Below are 18318 nucleotides of genomic sequence, written 5' to 3' on the forward strand. Positions count from 1 at the left end.
TGTTCAGAGAGAATCTGAACACTCCTGGGCAGAGAAGAGAGATGTTAGGATGAAGGAAAAAGATTTCTGGGGGCCTTGGGTAGCCACCTGGCTCTTGTCTGGGCAAGCCTGGGAGAGGGGTGGAAGTGGTTTGGTCACTTAGAGGAAGGGCCCAAGAAGCCACAGGAAATTCAGAAGGCTGTGGGGGAGGGGAAACGTGGACGACTTTGAACTCAGAAGGGTAGGAGGAGCAGCCCCCCCCCAACAGCATTCTGGACAACCCCTAGGGTCATCCCCCCTCCAGTCCCCAGGTGTGAACAGACTTGCTGTGAGTGAGAAACACAGTGGGGATCCCTGACAGAATGCGGAAGCAAAGCAAAAGAGGGTTCAAAGTGAGCTTGGGGAGGTCATGGTGAGATAGGGTGAGCAGTTTGGGTATTCTCATGAATATAGCAAGACACCATTGAAACGTTTAAGTAAGAGAGGGACCTGGATGGATTTATATTTGAAAAATAGTAACTCTGTTGTGTTGAGAAGCCACCATGGAGGGGGCAGAGTGGGAGCAGCGAGAATAATCAATCACTGGTGTCACACGGAGGAGTGAAGGTGGTGGCTGGGATGCGGGCAGTCATTCTCCATCAAGGGGTAGGTTGCCATCAGGGGATAGGCGGCGATGTCTGGAGACATTTTTAGTTGTCCCAGTCCCAGCTAGAGTGGACGGGGTGCCACTGGCATCTGAGAGGTGAAGCCAGGGCTCTTGTTGGACTTCCTGCCACGGTCCCTATCCCTCCCCTCCCAGAACCATCGGACTCAAAATGTCAATAGTGCTAAGACCGATACATCTTGCAGGAGGTAACGAATGGTAGTGGGGGTGGGGGTAAATGGATAGACTTTTTTAATACCTAAGAAGTTGAGCTAATGGGTCTTGTGGGTAGTTGTGTATGGAGTGAGGTAAAGGAAGCAGTCAGGACTTGGTGACACATAAAAATATTTAGATAGCCGGAAAGGTTTGTGGTGAGAAATAGGGCTGCATGAAGCACGTTAAGTTTGAGATGCACGTTACAGATTTCTGAGCAGGTGTCTAATAGACTCATCAGACTGTTGTTGCTGTGCTTTGGGATTATCTATTTTGGTTTGCTTTAAAACATTTTTTTAACTTAAATTCAATTTGCCAACATATAACACCCAGTGTTCATCTCATCACATGCCTTCCTTAGTGTCCATCACCCAGTTACCCAATCCCCCCACCCACCTCCCCTTCTGCAACCTTTTGTTTCCCAGAGTTAGGAGTCTCTCATGGTTTGTCTTCCTTTCTAATTTTTCCCCACTCAATTTACTACCCTTTCCTTATGGTCCCTTTCACTATTTTTTATAGTCCATATATGAGTGAATATTTTAGTTTGCTTTTAACTTCATTTTGAAAAAACTATAGACTCATAGGAGGCTGCAAAGAAATGTACGGGGACATCCCAAGGATTCAAACCTTCTCCCCCTGCCATATTATCATCTTCTGCAACTAAGGACAATATGAAAATCAAGGATTTGGGCACCTGGGTAGCTCAGTGGCTGAGCGTCTGCCTTTGGCTCAGGTTGTGATCCAGGGGTCCTGGGATGGAGTCCCACATCAGGCTCCCATCAGGGAGGCTGCTTCTCCCTCTGCCTATGTCTCTGCCTCTCTCTCTGTCTCTCATGAATAAAGAAATAAAATCAAGAAAGAAAGAAAGAAGAAGAAAGAAAGAAAGAAAGAAAGAAAGAAAGAAATAAGAAAGAAATTAAGAAGAAAGAAAGAAAGAAAGAAAGAAAGAAGAGAAAAAAGAAAGAAAGAAAGAAAGAAAGAAAGAAAGAAAGAAAGAAAGAAAGAAAGAAAGAAAGAAAGAAAAAGAAAGAAAGAAAATCAGGGAATTGTCAGTAGCACAATCAGAATAAGCCCATATGAGGACTGGGGCATCCTTCCCTCCCTCTCCCTCTTCTCCGTGGGAGGCCCTTCCTCTCTGAGCTTGCGTTGTAACCCCTGGACAGGAGGCTCCCTGGGAGAAGGGATCCTGGGTCTCCCCTGATAAAGCCCAGGTTGGGGAGCAGGGACCTGGATCAGAGCGCCAAAACAGATATTATGGACTGACTGAATTGTGCCCCCTGCCCTGGTCATATGTTGAAGTCTTTTTCTTTTTTAAGATTTTATTTATTTAAATCATGAGAGTCACAGAGAGAGAGGCAGAGACATAGGCAGAGGGAGAAGCAGGCTCCATGCAGGGAGCCCGATGTGGGATTCAATTCTATGATTCCGGGATCACACCCCAAGCCAAAGACGGATACTCAACCACTGAGCCACCCAGGAGTCCCCATATGTTAAAGTCTTAACCCCAGGATCTATGATTGCTACTATATTTGGAAATAGGACCTTTAAAGGGGTAATTCCGTTAAAATGAGATCATAGAGCAAGCTCAAATACAGTAGGACTGGTGTCCTCCTAAGAAGACATCAGAGGGGGCCTCTGGGTGGCTCAGTCAGTTATTTGTCCAACTCTTGATCTCAGCTCAGGTCTTGATCTCAGGGTCATGAGTTCAAACACCGCGTTAGGTTCCACACTGGGCGTTAGCCCACTTGAAGAAGGAGAAGGGGGAGAAGTAGAAGATCAGGACACAGACATACACAGAGGGGCCACCCCATGAAGACACAGCAAGAGGATGGTGTCTATACCCCCAAGGCGAGAGGCTTGAGAAGAAACCAACCATGCTAACACTTTGATCTTGGGCTCCCAGACTTCAGAAGGATGAAGGATAATTTTTCTGTTGTTTAAGCCATTTAGTCTGTGGTGCTTTGTTATAGCCACCTGAGCGCATGAGTACAGTGAACATGAGAGCAAGGACAGAGGCAGCCACATGTCACCTCCTCCAGGAGACCTCTCCTGGCTTCTGCATGAACATCTGTCCCAGCATCGGCAGGGATGAGGGGGTAGGGGGAGTGGTTATGAGCACTTCAGTGCTTTTCTGATTCTCAGAAGAAGCTTCGTTTACCAAATTGGATCCCCTTGAGGTCAGACACTGTGTCTGATTTGCCTGTGTCCCCAGTGTGCAGCATGATACCTGCCACCCCCAGGTTCAGTGGTTGGAACCCTTGTCTCTATGTGGCCAAGGTCATCTCAAGGGGAAGGGCTGGGTGAGGAGGACATCTGGGAGTTTATCCCACTTGCTCCATATCCCCCTTACCTGTGAGAGCAGGTGTTCTTTTCAGAACGAGTATTACAAGTAAGTGCATCCAATCTTAGGGCAGAAGAAGGGGAGCCTGAGAGGAGGACTGAGGTCTTGGGGGTGGGAGCCTCTGGTGGACCAGGGGATCAGTGAGCCCACCAGCCAGGATGGAGGGATGGGACAGAGACCAGCCTAGGGTTACCAGATTTAGCAAACAAAAACACAAGGCATCTAGTTAAATTTGAATTTCAGATATGAACAACAAATAATTTTGATTTTTTAAAGCTATATTTAAAAAAATAATAAAGCTTTATTTATTTATTTGAGAGAGAGATAGTGTGCAGGAGCAGGGAGGGGAAAAAAGCAGAGTGGGAGAGAGAGGGGAAGCAGGCTCCCTACTCAGTGGGGAGCCTGCCTTCATCGGGGCTCCATCCCAGGACCCAGGGACCATGACCTGAGCTGAAAGCAAGAGTCAGGTGCTTAACCAACTGAACCACCCAGGCGCCCCACAACAAATAATTTTAATACAAGAATGTCCCATTGCAATATTTGGGACATATTTCGTTAAAAAAAATTCATGTTAAAAAAAAAGGAAGAAAAAGAAAAAAAAATTCATTGTTTAATTGAAAGTCAACTTCAGGGGCGCTTGAGTGGCTCCATCGGTTTAGTGTCTGCCTTAGGCTCAGGTCATGATCCCAGGATCCTGGAATCGAGTCCCACATCAGGTTCCCTGCTCAACGAGAGAGTCTGCTTCTCCCTCTCCCTCTGCCCTTTCCCCTTTCTCATTCTCGAGTCCTCTCTCTCTCTCTCTCTCTCTCTCTCTCTCTCTCGTGCTCTCTCTCTCATAAATAAAACCTTATAAAAAATAGAGAAAGAAAGTCAACTTTATTATTTTTTTTAAAGATTTTACTTACTTATTCATGAGAGCCAGAGAGAGCCAGAGACACAGGCAGAGGGAGAAGCAGGCTCCCAGCAGGGAGCCGGATGTGGAACTTGATCCCAGGACTCCAGGATCATGACCTGAGCTGAAGGCAGTCTCTCTCCACCACTGAGCCACCCAGGTGTCCCAGGAAAGTTAACTTTAGCTGGACATTCTAAATTTCAAGACCAGCCCTTCCTCCACCCCCAGAATCCATCTCTGCACCAACCACCATCCCTAGAGGCACCTCTCTGAAGAAGGGTTCACTGTGCACTTTCACTTCTGCTTCCTCAGTGACCCAGGGCCAGCCCAGTGGGAGAGCCCCTATCTTCCACCTGCCCAGACCCCATGGCCTCACATGCCCTCCACGCTCTCCCCCAGAGCTGGCTCCCCGAAGGATCGGCTCTGCAATCCTCAGCACCAGGTAGGCCCCTGAGGGAAAGACCCAGTCCTAGTGGATGAGGTGGGGTGGGGAGTGGAGAGGACAGGGACTGCCACGTGGAGCCCAGAATCAGGAGCAGTTTACACATCACGGGAAGCTCAGCTTCCTCTGTCTTCTCTGCGCGGTGCTTCCTCTTCTGCTCTGCCCCTTGACAGTCACAGCGTGTGGGGAATGAGCCAGTCTGAAGGCAGGTCCAAGGACTTCCTAGTGCAAAGATGCTCCTGCTGCTACTCTTGGCCCTGCTGTGGGGCGGTGAGTAGGTCCAGGGCCAGCAGGGTCCTGGATGGGTGGGGGTGGGGTGGGAGAGCCCAGGCAGGGTGGGTGGGGTGGTCTGGGCTGGGGGTGTAGCTTGAATCTCTGTCTCCTTCAGGGTCTCAGGCTCAGGACCCAAGATTCTCACTGCAAGTGCAGAAGGTCGTGAAGGTGCAAGAGGGCCTGTGCGTGCATGTGCCCTGTACCCTCTCCTACCCCCAGATAGGCTGGAGGGATGATACCCCAGCTTTTGGCTACTGGTTCACAGCTGGGTCGGACTCGGCCATCGGAAGGCCGGTGGCCACAAACAACCAGTATCGAGAGGTGCAAACTGTGCCCCCGGATCGATTCCAGCTTATTGGCGATCCCAAGAGTCAGAGTTGTTCCTTGCTCATCAAAGAGGCCCAGGTGGAGGACACAGCCATGTACTTCTTTCGGGTGGAAAGAGGCAGACACGTGCAATACAATTTTCTGAGAAACCAGTTCTATCTGCAAGTGACAGGTATAGAACTGGCTCCAGCTGGACAATGGGGTGGGGTCTCTCCTCCTCCCTGCCTTTCCCGCCACCGCTCCCCACACTGGGAAAGGGGAGTCTGTGGGGGAACAGACCAGGGGTCACCCCTTCCAGGGCTAGGATCGTGCCCTCTCTCTGTCTCAGCCCTGACGCAGAAGCCAGAGGTCTTCGTCCCAGAGGTCCTGGAGTCGGGGCGCCAGGTGACCCTCATCTGCGTGTTTAACTGGGCCTTTGAGGAATGTCCAGCCCCTACTTTCTCCTGGATGGGGGCCGCCGTCTCCGACCAAAGGAGCAGACCAACATCCTCCTACTTCTCCATGCTTATTCTCACACCGAGGCCCCAGGACCATGGCACCCACCTCACCTGCCGTGTAGAGTTTGCCGGGAAGAGCGTGAGCACAGAGAAAACCGTTCAACTTAATGTTGCCTGTGAGTCTGGTGGTGGGGCATCAGGGTGCGCAGGCAGGAACGGAGAGGATGTGCAAGTGGACAGATGTGTCTGGCGGTGGGTCCCGAGAGGCCAGTGTTGAGCCCCACCATGCTGCCTCTGCCCTGGAGGGGCTTGGGGATGCAGTCTGCTCCGTGTCCACAAGCATCTTTGGCACTTGTCCATGGCTTGTGTCCCACGGATAGTCATACTTTCTTTTCCCGGAGGGTGCACTCTCTTACTGTGAGGAACTCCTCGTCCCTCCCCAGAGCCAGATCTCAATCTTGTTGCAGATGCTCCCAAAAACCTGGTGATCAGCATTTCCCGTGACAACACGTCAGGTACCTCGGGGCTGGGAGGGAGGGGCTGGTCCTCCAGGCGTCAGGAGGACGAGGAAGGGAGGGAGGCAGGGAGGGAGGGAGGGAGGGAGGGAGGAAGGCGGTGCTCCGCCCTGCAGACTTCCTCTAGCTGCTTCTGTCTCTACAGCCCTGGAACCCCAGGGCAACAGCCCACATCTAGAGGTTGAGAAAGGCCAGTTCCTGAGACTGCTCTGTGCTGTGGACAGCCAGCCCCCGGCCACACTGAGCTGGGCCTTGGAGGACAGAATCCTCTCTTGGTCCCACCATCGGGGCCCTGGAACCCTCGAGCAGCACCAGCTGGTGCTGCACGGGGTAAAGCCTGGGGATTCCGGCTGCTACACCTGCCGGGCGGAGAACAGGCTTGGTTCCCAGAGCCGCACCCTGGACCTCTCTGTGCAGTGTGAGTGCCACTGGCTGGGGGCCTGGTTTCCAGAAAGGGAGAGGGATGAGGGGGGCTGGCCCGGGCTGGAGGCAAGGTCCCAGAGCTCTAAAGGCACTCAGAACCCCAGGCCTTTGGGGACTGGCAATTCTCTGACGGCCAGCCCAGTGTTCTATAATTCAACTCCACTGAATGCTGTCTACCTGGAGACATGTCAGATCCCACAGGTGAAGGGGCTCAGTCCAAGAGCCTCCCTCCTCTTCAGAGGCCAGTCACAAGCCCAGGTGGACCAACTGGCTATAGATTGGAGTTTCCCATGACACTCTCCTTGGATTTAATTTGATAAAGTAGCTCACTGAACTCACGAATATTTTATTTCCTAGATCACGGGTTATTATGGAAAAAAAAAACAGCAGATGGAAGAGATGTGTAGGGCCAGGTGTGGTGTGGGGGCCCTAAGCTTCCATGCTGCTCTCCGGGTACACCCTCATCCCTGCACCTCCACCTGTTCACCGACCTGGAAGCTCTCCAAACCTCATACTTTCGGGTTTTTATGGAGGTTTCAATACAAAGGCAGGATTGAGCAAATGATTGGCCTGACTCCACCTCCAGCCTCCCCCACCATGGAAGTCAGGGGTGGGGTCTAAGTCCCCAAGCCTCAGGTCACAAGGTTGGTTCTCCTGGCAACCAGCCACCAACCTGAGGTGCTTTCCAAAAGTCCCCTCATTTACATAAACCCAGCTGTGGTGGAAAGGGGTTTGTTATGCATATCAAGAGAGTTTTCTTGGTCTCTTCCTTTAGGACATTCCTAGGGTTTTAGGAGCTCTCCCTACCAGGAACAGGACAGAGGCCAAATATATTTTATAAATTCCAAATCACAGAAACCAGTCCTTCTCACCAGTCTATTCCCTCCGGCCACTCAGGGGAGAATCTGTCAGCGGATGATTCGACCCGCCCCCCCATCTCTGTCCAGAGGGATGCCCCTGGCCAGTCTAGAGCCAGTACCCTGTCTCTGTTTCAGATGCCCCAGAGAACCTGAAAGTGATGGTCCTGCACAAAAATAGGACAGGTAGGAAGGGGAACAGAGAAACTTGGTACTACACAGGGGGCATCGGTATCTGGAATATTGGCATGCAAAGGGGTCCCTGTGCCCTCAGCTGACCATCTGTCCTGCCTCTTCCCTCCCCTAGTCCTGGAAAACCTCGGGAATGGCACATCTCTCCCAGTCCTGGAGGGCCAAAGCTTGCATCTGCTCTGTGTCACCCACAGCAACCCCCCAGCCCGGCTGAGCTGGGCCCAAGGGGGACAGACTCTGAACCCTTCGCAGCCTGCAGACCCTGGGATACTGGAGCTGCCTCAGATACAAATGGAGCATGAAGGAGAACTCACCTGCCGAGCTCAGAACTCGCTGGGCTCCCAGCACGTCTCCCTGCACCTCTCTGTGGTCTGTGAGTGTGGGGACCCCTGGGGGCAGGATGCCCAGGGCCTGGGGAGCAGGGGCACCGCTGACCCCTTCTCCTCCCTCCCCCAGACCCCCTGCAGCCGCTCAGCCCCTCCTGCTCCTGGGAGGGCGAGGCGCTGCAGTGCACCTGCTCTTCCCTCGCCCGCCCGGCCCCCACCCTGCGCTGGCGCCTGGGGGAGGGGCTGCTGGAGCGGAACCACAGCAATGCCTCCTTGACCGTCACCTCCAGCTCTGAGGGGCCCTGGGCCAACAGTTCCCTGAGCCTCCGTGGGCCGCTGGGCTCTGGCCTCAGACTCAGCTGCGAGGCCTGGAATATGCACGGGGCTCAGAGCGCCGCCGTCCTGCTGCTGCCAGGTTAGGGGACCAAGTGGGTGCCCCCCAGAGGTGGACACTGAGTGGGGCTGGAGCCAGAGTCCTGTGGTTGAAGCAGGAGCTGGCAGAGGACAAGCAATTCCTGTGGCTGGGGATACGAAGGGAAATCCAAATGGGAAGGCCTGTCACCTGGTCCTGAGGTGCAGCAGGGTCTCCATGACTTGGACATGAGGGGTTGCAGATAAAACCTCTGGAAAGGGAGCTGAAAGCCTGAGTGCCCAAGGGCCGGTGGGTGTGAGGCCCATGGGACAGGCTCAGAGATGGCTGTTTCCTTGTGCAGATAAGGGGCTCGTCTCAAAAGCATTCTCCAATGGAACATTTCTGGGAACTGGCATCATGACCTTTCTTTTCCTCTGCCTCCTCCTGGTCATGTGAGTTAGGAGCCAGAGCAATGGCATGTGGGATCTGGGGCTGGGGACAGGGGAGGTGTTGGGGCGTACTTGCAGGTGGGTTGTTTCCCTGGCAGGAAGATTCTGAGGAAGAAACAGACCCAGGCAGGGACTCCGGACCAGGCAGGGATCCCTCCAAGGCCCAGGGCCACACGGAGAAGCACGATCCTGGACTACATCAACGTGGTCCCTAACTCTGGCCCCCTGGTGAGTGGCTCATGCTGCCTGCCTGTTCTTTTCCTGCTCAGACTTCTACCCTGGCCCCTCTCCTGTCCCAACCCAAGATGGTCCCAACCATCTTCCCAAGGGACGGCAAGGTGGAAAAGGTATGAGTGTTGGATTCAAGTCCTGATTCTGACACCTACTATTTGTGAGACTTGGACCAAATCATTTGTATCCTCTGAGCCTCCATTTCTCCTCCTGCTTCCTTTGAGAATTGGTTTGAGAGTTAGAACACATACACTTACTCAGAATGGAGCAGCTGTCCCATTATTACCACCTTGATGGTGTTACTAATTATAATTAATGATGTGATAATTATTAATATCACTGAAAAGCAGATTATATTTAGTGATTAAGATCAGGGCTCTGAAGCCAGCCTGTCTGGGTTCAATCCTGGTTTTAACGCTGTGTGTTCTTGGACAAGTCTCTTAACTTCTCTGTGTCTTAGTTTCCTGAACTATAAAGTGGGGAAAATAGTAGTATTTATTACCTAGGATCATTCTTCATCTTTTTTTTTCTACCTAGGATCATTCTAAGTATTCACCTTGCTTATTGTACCTGTAAAACATTTCGAATAGTGCCTGGCACCTAGTTAGGTGTTCTATACAAATGCTGGATATTTTCAGGAGAGAACATTTACTGTGATGACTCTAAATTTTACATCTCTCAAGCTCACCCCTGAATCTTAGACTCACAGCCAACTGTTGAGGCAGCATCTCTGTTTGGATGTCTACTAGGGCATCTTGGACTTAGCCTGTCTGAGACAGAACTTATGACTGAGTAGGCTTCTCTTCCACTGGGACCATCTTAACAAATAGCACCATATCTGCCCCGTTGCCTAAACTGAAATTCCTGAGGTCATCTTTTGCTCTTCTCTTCTCTACCACCCCACAACCAACACATCAGCAAATCCCCTTCAGAATACACCCAAACTACCTTCCCCAACTCCTGCAGTTCCATGCACCTCCTCACTTCCTGTGTGTCCTCCCTGCTTTCACTCTTGCCCCTCGCCCCTGCACCCCCCCCCTTCTCTGTGCCTGGTATTCTTTAAAAGTCCAAACAAGTACATCTAACCCCATGGGATACTTCTCAGCAATCAAAAGGAACAAACATTTTAAAAAAGCTACCAGTTAGGGGCTCCTGGATTGAGCATCTTACTTTGGCTCAGGTCATCCCGGGGTCCTGGGATTGAGTCCTGCATCAGGCTCCCCGCAGGAAGCCTGCTTCTCCCTCTGCCTGTGTCTCTGCCTCTCTCTCTCTCTCTCTCTCTCTGTCTCTCATGAATAAATAAATAAAATCTTTAAAAAATTTTGGGGGGCAGCCCCGGTGGCTCAGTGGTTCAGCGCCGCCTGCAGCCCAGGGTGTGATCCTGGAGGCCCAGGATCGAGTCCCACGTCAGGCTCCTTGCATGGAGCCTGCTTCTCCCTCTGCCTGTGTCTCTGCCTATTTCTCTGTGTGTGTGTGTGTTTCTCATAAATAAATAAATCTTAAAAAAAATTTTTTTGTTAATCTTAAAAAAAAGATTTTATTTATTTATTCATGAGAGAGAGAGAGAGAGGAAGAGACACACGCAGAGGGAGAAGCAGGCTCCATGCAGGGAGCCTGATATGGGACTCCATCCCAAGACTCCAGGATCATGCCCTGGGCTGAAGGTGGCACTAAACCACTGATCCACCCAGGCTGCCCAAATAAAAAAAAATCTTAAAAAAAAAAAAAAAAAGCTACCAATTGGAAAAACTTAGAGACCAAAAAAGGAGGAAAAAAGCCAATCTCAAATGGTCTTATATGCATCACTCCATCTTTATAACACCCTGGAAATGGTAAAATTATAGAGATGGAGGACAGATTGGTAGTTACCAGGGTTGGAGACAGGAGGATGATGAGGACTTTAAAGAAATAGGAAGCAGGGGAGCTTGGTGGTGATGGAACAGTTCTCATATTGAATGGTGGTGGTGACATGGAACTGCCTGTGCCTGTTTGCTCAGGCTGGCACAGCAAAGAACCACAGAAAGGTGGCTTACACCACAGACATTATTTATTGCCAGAAGGAAGGAAGGAAGGAAGGAAGGAAGGAAGGAAGGAAGGAGGAAGGAAGGAAGGAAGGAAGGAAGGAAGGAAGGAAGGAAGGAAGGAAGGAAAAAAGAAAGAAAGAAAGAAAGAAAGAAAGAAAGAAAGAAAGAAAGAAAGAAAGAAAGAAAGAAAGAAAGAAAGGTGGTTGTTTTTCCCTCAGGCTCAGAATCGGAAAGCCAAACCAAGCAGCCCTTCTCAGGCCCCTCCTCCGGGTTCCCTGGACTGTAAGAAGAACCAGAAGGAGCTACATTTTGTTTCCCACACTAGCCAAGGACCCAGATCATTCACTCAAGCCTCAGAATCAAATAACCGAGAGGAGCTCCATTATGCCACCCTCCACTTCTCAGACCCCAGGCCGCGGAAGCCCCGGGAGCCCCAGGATACCTATTCAGATTACGCAGACATCAAGTTCCATTGAGGGTCTCCAGGGCGGGAGCTGCAGGGCGGGGATCCAGGGTAAGCAGAATGGAGAGGGTGAGGAGAATGAGCAGCCAGTCTCTCTCTCTTTAAAGGCAATTAAACTATCTCTTTGTGAGGTGAGCAAGCTAACCTCAGAGGTTAAGTCCTACTGGCTTGCTACCTATTTTTGAGCATAGTGTTTTTTTACACTTTAAATGGTTGGGGGAGGGGCACCCTGCTGCCTCATTCAGAAGAGCTTGTGACTCGATCTCCCTGTCCTGAATTCGAGCCCCATGTTGAGTGCAGAGATTATTAAAATAATAATAATAGTAATAAACTTAAAGAAAATAAGTGGTTGGTGGGGATATCAAAAGAAAAAAAATATTTTGTGATACGTGCAAATGATATGAAATTCAAATTTCAGTGTCCATAAATAAAGCTTTGTTGAAGCACAGTCGCGCCCATTCTTTTATGTATGTCTATAGCCAAAGTCAGGCAGAGTGGAGTCTGAAATATTTGCTGTCTGGTCGTTTCCAGGAAGAGTCTGCAGAATCTTTAAATCTTTAAACTCAGCCACTTATTTTTACAGAAGAGGAACAGAAGCAGAAGTTCAGAGTGAGCTCAAGAGCAGCCACTGCAAAAAGAGGCTAGCTGAGTGACAGGACAGGAAGTCCCCAGAGTGAGGTCTCTCTGGGCTAGAACACGGAGGGTGGGGGCAAATGCATTCTCTGACCCATCTAAGGATGAGCAAACACATGAGGGGCATGGAGGTGGAAATACTCTCAAAATGGAATAGAAAACAAACTTCACAATGTGCTCTGAATCAACCTGCTGGTGAAGAGAAAAGATGGCTCTATTTCTCAGAGAGGAACGTTACCCTTTCCTTCCTCCCTCCCCCAGAGATCCGTCCTAATTGCCTCATAGAAAGCTCTCTTGGGAGATGGTTACTCCTTGTCAGGCTGAAAACTGAGGATCCCAGCATAGATGTTGGGATCTTTGCATTTAAAAAAAGAAAGAATGTGTTTTTTTGCCAGCTCCATGCCCAGCGTGGAACTTGAACTCACGACCCTGAGAATGAGATCTGAGCTGAGATCAAGAATCAGATGCTTCCTTTTTAAAGACTTTATTTATTTATTCATGAGAGATACACAGAGTCAGAGACAAAGGTGGAGGGAGAAGCAAGCTCTCTGCAGGGACCCTGATGTGGGACTCAATCCCAGGACCCAGTGATCTTGTCCTGAGCCAAAGGCAGATTCTCAACCACTGAGCCACCTAGGTGCCCCCAAGAGTCAAATTCTTAACTGACTGAGCCATTCAGGCCCCTCTCCCCCCCAAAAAAACGTTTTAAATTATACAATAGGAAGACCAGAAGAGCTGGGGGGAAAAACCCCCACAAAAGTAAAGCAGAAGAGGTTAAGGGTAATGCTGAAAAATATGTATGGGGGTAAAGCAGGTCAAAGAGAGTTTTCTCAGGTAACTCACCTTGTGTAAGTGGCAGTGTAATAAGAGGAAAGGAAGGGGAAGGAAGGAGAAAGTGACATTTTTGAGCACCTACCATGTATCACATCGTAAGCCAATTATTAGTAATTACCTCCTTCAGTAACAACTGGTGTCTGGTAAAGAATGATGAAATTTTGGAATATAGGTGAAGTCCGGAGCCGACGACCAAGAAAAAAATTCTTGAGACGTCTTTGGTGCAAAATGGTGGTTTTATTAAAGCCCGGGGACAGGACCTGTGGGTAGGAAGAGGGGCTGCCCCAGGCCTGTGAGGGGTGGCTGATTATATACCTGGGAGTTGGGAGAGGTTTGAGGATAGCGTACTGTCTAAGGAATTTTGGAAGTAAAGTTTCCAGGGCCAGAGGGAGCTAGCTATTGTTGGGAAAAGGTCACTTATTACCGTCTAATAAAACTGAGTCATGAGACACTTTAGATGTGTATCAGTGGGCCATGTGCTTGGAGGATGATTGCCAACATGTATCTTGGGGGTTTACAAATAAAGGAAATCTCTTTTTTAAAATATGTTATTTATTTATTCATGACAGACAGACAGAGAGAGAGAGAAACAGAGAGAGAGAGAGAGAGAGAGAGACATAGGCAGAGGGAGAAGCAGGCTCCCTGCAGGGAGCCTGATGCAGACTCCAATCCCAGGATGCCAGGATCACAACCAGAGTCAAAGGCAGATGCTCAACCACTAAGCCACCCAGGGGCCCAGAGATAAAGGAAATTTCTAAAGGAAGTTTTTATATGTTAAAGTAGACTTACAGGCTCCTGGAGTCTGTAGAAGAATGTCCCTTTGCTTGTTTCAAGGACTTGTCAATGTGCTGCCCCAGACTCGTTCTTGTCCTCAGCTAATCCTGTGTTCCGCCATCAAAGAGTATCCCCATTGGGGATGCCTGGGAGGCTCAGCAGTTTGGAGCCTGCCTTATGCCCAGGACGTGATCCTGGAGTCCCGGAATCGAGTCCCACATCCGGCTCCCTGCATGGAGCCTGCTTCTCTCTGTTTCTCTCTGTGTCTCTCATGAATAGATAAATAAAATCTTTAAAAAACAAAACAAAACAAACCCTGAAGAGTATCCCCATTGTGGAGATGTGAGACTCAGAGAGGTGAACTAACTTATTTAAAGTCACACAGGGGGCAGCCCAGGTGGCTCAGCAGTTTAGCACTGCCTTTGGCCCAGGGCGTGATCCTGGAGACTCAGGATCGAGTCCCGCGTCAGGTGCCCTGCATGGAGCCTTGCTTTCTCCCTCTTCCTCTCTCTGTCTCTCATGAATAAATAAATGAAATCTTGTTTTTTAAAGATTTCATTTATTTATTCATGAGAGACACACAGAGAGAGGCAGAGACACAGGCAGAGGGAGAAGCAGGCCCCATACAGGGAACCCAATGTAGGACTTGATTCCGAAACTCCAGGATCACGCCCTGGGCTGAAGGCAGGTACTTAACCGCTGAGCCACCCAGGGATCCCAAATAAAATCTTAAAAAATTATAAAATAAAATAAAGCCACACAGGAGAAATCTGTGAAATGAGGGGTGCATCCACCCCCAGCAACGGCCATCTGGCTCTAAAATCACAGCTTTGGGGGATCCCTGGGTAGCTCAGAAGTTTAGCGCCTGCCTTTGGCCCAGGGCGCGATCCTGGAGTCTCAGGATCGAGTCCCGCGTCGGGATCCCTGCATGGAGCCTGCTTCTCCCTCTGCCTGTGTCTCTGCCTCTCTCTCTCTCTATCATGAATAAATAAATAAAACCTAAAAAAAAAAAAATAAAAAAAATAAAAAATCACAGCTTTCTTCACTGTTTTGCAATCCCTCCTGAAGGAGGCGCTCTTGAGTGGAAAGGACTCAGAGCCCCAGGTGGGAATCCAGGGCACTTAGCTGGACTGAAATGTAAAAGGCCCGTCACTGACCAAGTTTAGAGTGAACAAGGCCACGAACTAAAGAGCAGGAGTGCCGGTGTGGCTCAGAGGTTTAAGCATCTGCCTTCGGCTCAGGTCCCAGGACCGAGTCTGAACTCGGGCTTCTTGCTCATCCGGGAGTCTGCTCACCCCCCCCGCCCCTCCCCCATTCCTGTTCTCTTTCGTACTGTGTCTCAAATAAATAAAATCTTAAAAAAAAAAAAAAAAAAGAACTAAAGAGCAGGGAAAGGTTTAGAAGAGAAGCCATATAATTTCAAAAGGTTACAACATCGATGAAATGGAAGAAGCTGGTGGTTGGTGGTGGATATGTTAAAGCTTTCCAAGCCTGTGCAGAGGTGTTTGGCTGAGGTCCTGAGGTCCTGAGGCTTCGTGTCCCAAGTGAGAGAATAACAGGATGTTCGCAGATAAACCCCACTTCAGCTAAACCCCGCTCAACTTCCAGAGCTATTTCTTTGTGGAAATGTTTGGAACATTGACTAACGTATGTTGAGCACTTAGCCCACATGCTTTGTTTAATGCTTATATTATCCCACTCAATACATAAACTCTTTTTTTTTTTAAGATTTTATTTATTTATTCATCACACACACACACACACACACACACACACACACACACACACACACAGGCAGAGACACAGGCAGAGGGAGAAGCAGGCTCCATGCCGGGAGCCCGATGCAGGACTTGATCCCAAGTCTCCAGGATCACACCCTGGGCTGAAGGTGGCGCTAAACCGCTGAGCCACCCAGGCTGCCCCACAAACTCTTTTTAAAAAGGTTTTATTTATTTGTTTGTCAGAGAAGAGATAATGAGCACAAGCAGGGGAAGGAGCAGGGGGAGAGGGAGAAGCAGAGTCCCTGGTGAGCAGAGAGCCCGACTCAGGACTCTCTCCCAGGACCCTGAGATCATGACCTGAGCTGCAGGCTGACCCTGAACTGACTGAGCCACCCGGGCACCTGTTAATGAGAAACTCTTAAGGTAGGGACCGCTGCATCCGGCTCTCTGCGGGGAGCCTGCTTCTCCCTCTGCCTATGTCTCTGCCTCTGTGTGTGTGTTTCTCATGAATAAATAAAATTTGAAAAAAAAAAAAAGAAAGAAACTCTTAAGATAATGTTTGACCGAAGCCTGGGGAGGTCTCCATCTTGCGAGATTCTGATTAACTGGTTCATATAAGGCAGCCAGAAAAGTTTCAGAACTTTAAGAAAGAACAGATATTAATCCAAAAGAGTTCAACAAAACCTCTTAATTTGTCTAAGAAAATAGTCAATAATAACGAGCTGATTCTTGCTCTGGTTTCTTAGCCGCTACTGGCAAGATTTCTTTATCTAATTCTGTTCATCCTTTTGAGGAGTAAAGACCCCTTCTTCCCACCCCTACCACCATAATCTTAGAAAGACAAAAACAAAACAAATCGTCAACAGTGACCAGCTGCATCCTCCCCAGATGAGGTGACACACTCCCCTCTCTTTGTTTGTTTTTTTTTTTTAAGATTTTATTTATTTATTCATAAGAGACACAGAGAGAGAGGTAGAGACACAGGCAGAGGGAGAAGCAGGCTCCCTGCGCAAAGCTGATGTGGGACTTGATCCCAGGACCCTGGCATCATGACTTGAGCAGAAGGCAGATGCTCAACCACTGAGCCATCCAGGCGTCCTGACTTTCCTCTCTTTGTATCTGAAATGATTGACAGGTCTCATGTCCAATCACAACTTTCCCCCTCATGTGAGCCACTAAGAGGCAGGTTCTGACTTTTCTCTAATATAAAAATTACAAAGAAGTTAGCATGTAAAAATTCTTATGACATAGGGCCAGATGTGAAAACTGAAGAACAGCTCACAACTTTATTCCTTTTATTAGTCACAACTTATAAAACTTCACTCCTGTGAATGAAATGACTGGAGCTTTGTGGTACCAAGGATCTCTTGGTGACAGTTTAACAAATCACAAGATCACTACACAGCAAATAATGAAGAAGAAGGAGAGAGAAATGAGGAGGGAATGGGGTGCTTAGGTGGCTCAGTTGGTTAAGCACCTGCCTGCCTTCAGCTCAGGTCAATATTCCAGAGTCCTGGGATTGAGATCTGGGATTGAGTCCTGAGTCGGGCTTCCTGCTCAGTGGGGAGTCTGCTTCTCCCTCTCCCTCTGCCCACTACCCCCCCCCCTCCGCTTGTGCTCTCTTTTCCAAGTAAATAGATAAAATCTTTTTTTAAAAAAACCTGTAAACCATCACCCAGACATTGACTATGATTATCTGTATATCACTAAGTGTTTTTATTTAAGTACGGGGGGGGGGGGAGTAAATAAATAAAAGATTTTATTTATTTATTTGACACGGGGGGGGAGTACTCTTCTTTGATGCAGAAGAATCAAGAATGTGTCTATTGAGATCCAAATATCACGTTCGTTTAATGACAACTATAACATTTTACATCTTCTCAGCTTGTAAAAGCCTGCCTAGTTGCATTACAGTCCGGTCCTCCAGTCTGCAGGGGGGAATGCAAATAGCTTCGGAGAGTAAGATAACAGAGCAAGGGCGAGCGCCGTACTCACTGTCTCCTATGCTCTCTCTATTCTTCCTCCAGAGTCACCCTACGAGCCCTGGTTGGGTCGCTACTGGGTGGCTGATGGTATATATGGTAGGGAGACCCCCTCAGACATGCTTGGTCTCTTCAGTGCTCCAACACCTGCTGGGGACCGCCCAAGATAATTAGCTTCCAGGACTGAAGTTGGCCACTAGGGGCCAGCATCCACAGAGCAGAAGAATAGAAGACAGGATGAGGATCACCCAATGCAACCACCTGTGTTAGAGACGGGCTTAGAGAGGGACGAGGTCTTGCCTAAGGCCACGCGGGGAACCGGCAGAAGTGAAATTCAAACTCAGACCGGTCCTAGAATGGATGAGCACTGCACATCGTGAATTCCTTTTAACAGACTTGAGAGTGGGGAGGATGCTGCAGTGGCTTTCCCACCCTGTACCCACAAATCCTACCATGAAAGCCATCCTTCAAAGTTTGTGTCACCTGGGAAATCCCAAGAGTGTGTTGCTAGGGCAACAGGTTCAACCAGGGGTCAATAATTTTGAAATATGTGAGTTAAGGTCCTGACTCCTGCAATAATGACAGGACTTGGAGGTGGGGGAGGGTGTCATTGGGGATTTCTGATGCAAAGCTGTGTAAATGAAAACAACAAAAGCGATAACAGGCTTGGAGGCAGAAGTCTCAGCGTGAACTTTCCACATTGCCAGATACTTCCTCTAATTACCTGGGAACTTTCAACCCCGGGAAGTATAAATAAAAAACAGGTCTACCTTTCTGATCACTGACTCAATTGTTCTCTGTCAAAACATTTTTTTTCTTGGCTCCTAATGGTGTCTCAGATACTCTAACTTTCCAACCAGTTCCGATTACTTTTTTTTTTCCCAAAGATTTTATTTATTTATTCATGAGAGACACAGAGGGAGAGGCAGAGACATAGGCAGAGAGAGAAACAGGCTCCACACAGGGAACCCGATATGGGGTTGATCCCATGACTC

At 49.1% G+C, this 18318-nt stretch overlaps 1 protein-coding gene across 5 annotated transcripts in view; it reads left to right on the forward strand.

Moving 5' to 3' along the window:
• The window catches only part of LOC112645046 (sialic acid-binding Ig-like lectin 10), a 48475-nt gene extending 30374 nt beyond the window's left edge, over positions 1-18101 (forward strand). The window contains exons 1-12 of one of the 5 annotated variants that reach the window (XM_035710924.2): positions 4359-4510; positions 4684-4780; positions 4899-5282; positions 5439-5723; positions 6015-6062; positions 6208-6480; positions 7481-7528; positions 7650-7907; positions 7991-8275; positions 8574-8664; positions 8760-8889; positions 17369-18101. In XM_035710924.2, the coding sequence (XP_035566817.2) occupies positions 4744-4780; positions 4899-5282; positions 5439-5723; positions 6015-6062; positions 6208-6480; positions 7481-7528; positions 7650-7907; positions 7991-8275; positions 8574-8664; positions 8760-8889; positions 17369-17497 (1968 nt within the window). In that variant the 5' untranslated portion in view covers positions 4359-4510; positions 4684-4743 and the 3' untranslated portion in view covers positions 17498-18101. Of the gene's footprint in view, positions 1-4358; positions 4511-4683; positions 4781-4898; positions 5283-5438; positions 5724-6014; positions 6063-6207; positions 6481-7480; positions 7529-7649; positions 7908-7990; positions 8276-8573; positions 8665-8759; positions 8890-11134; positions 11828-17368 lie in introns of those variants that run through there. The other 4 variants (XM_025424044.3, XM_025424047.3, XM_025424045.3 and 1 more) reach the window with 4 other exon arrangements.
• Positions 18102-18318: the final 217 nt, after the last annotated feature.

This window comes from Canis lupus, chromosome 1, assembly GCF_003254725.2.
Source record: "Canis lupus dingo isolate Sandy chromosome 1, ASM325472v2, whole genome shotgun sequence".
Lineage (NCBI taxonomy): Eukaryota > Metazoa > Chordata > Mammalia > Carnivora > Canidae > Canis > Canis lupus.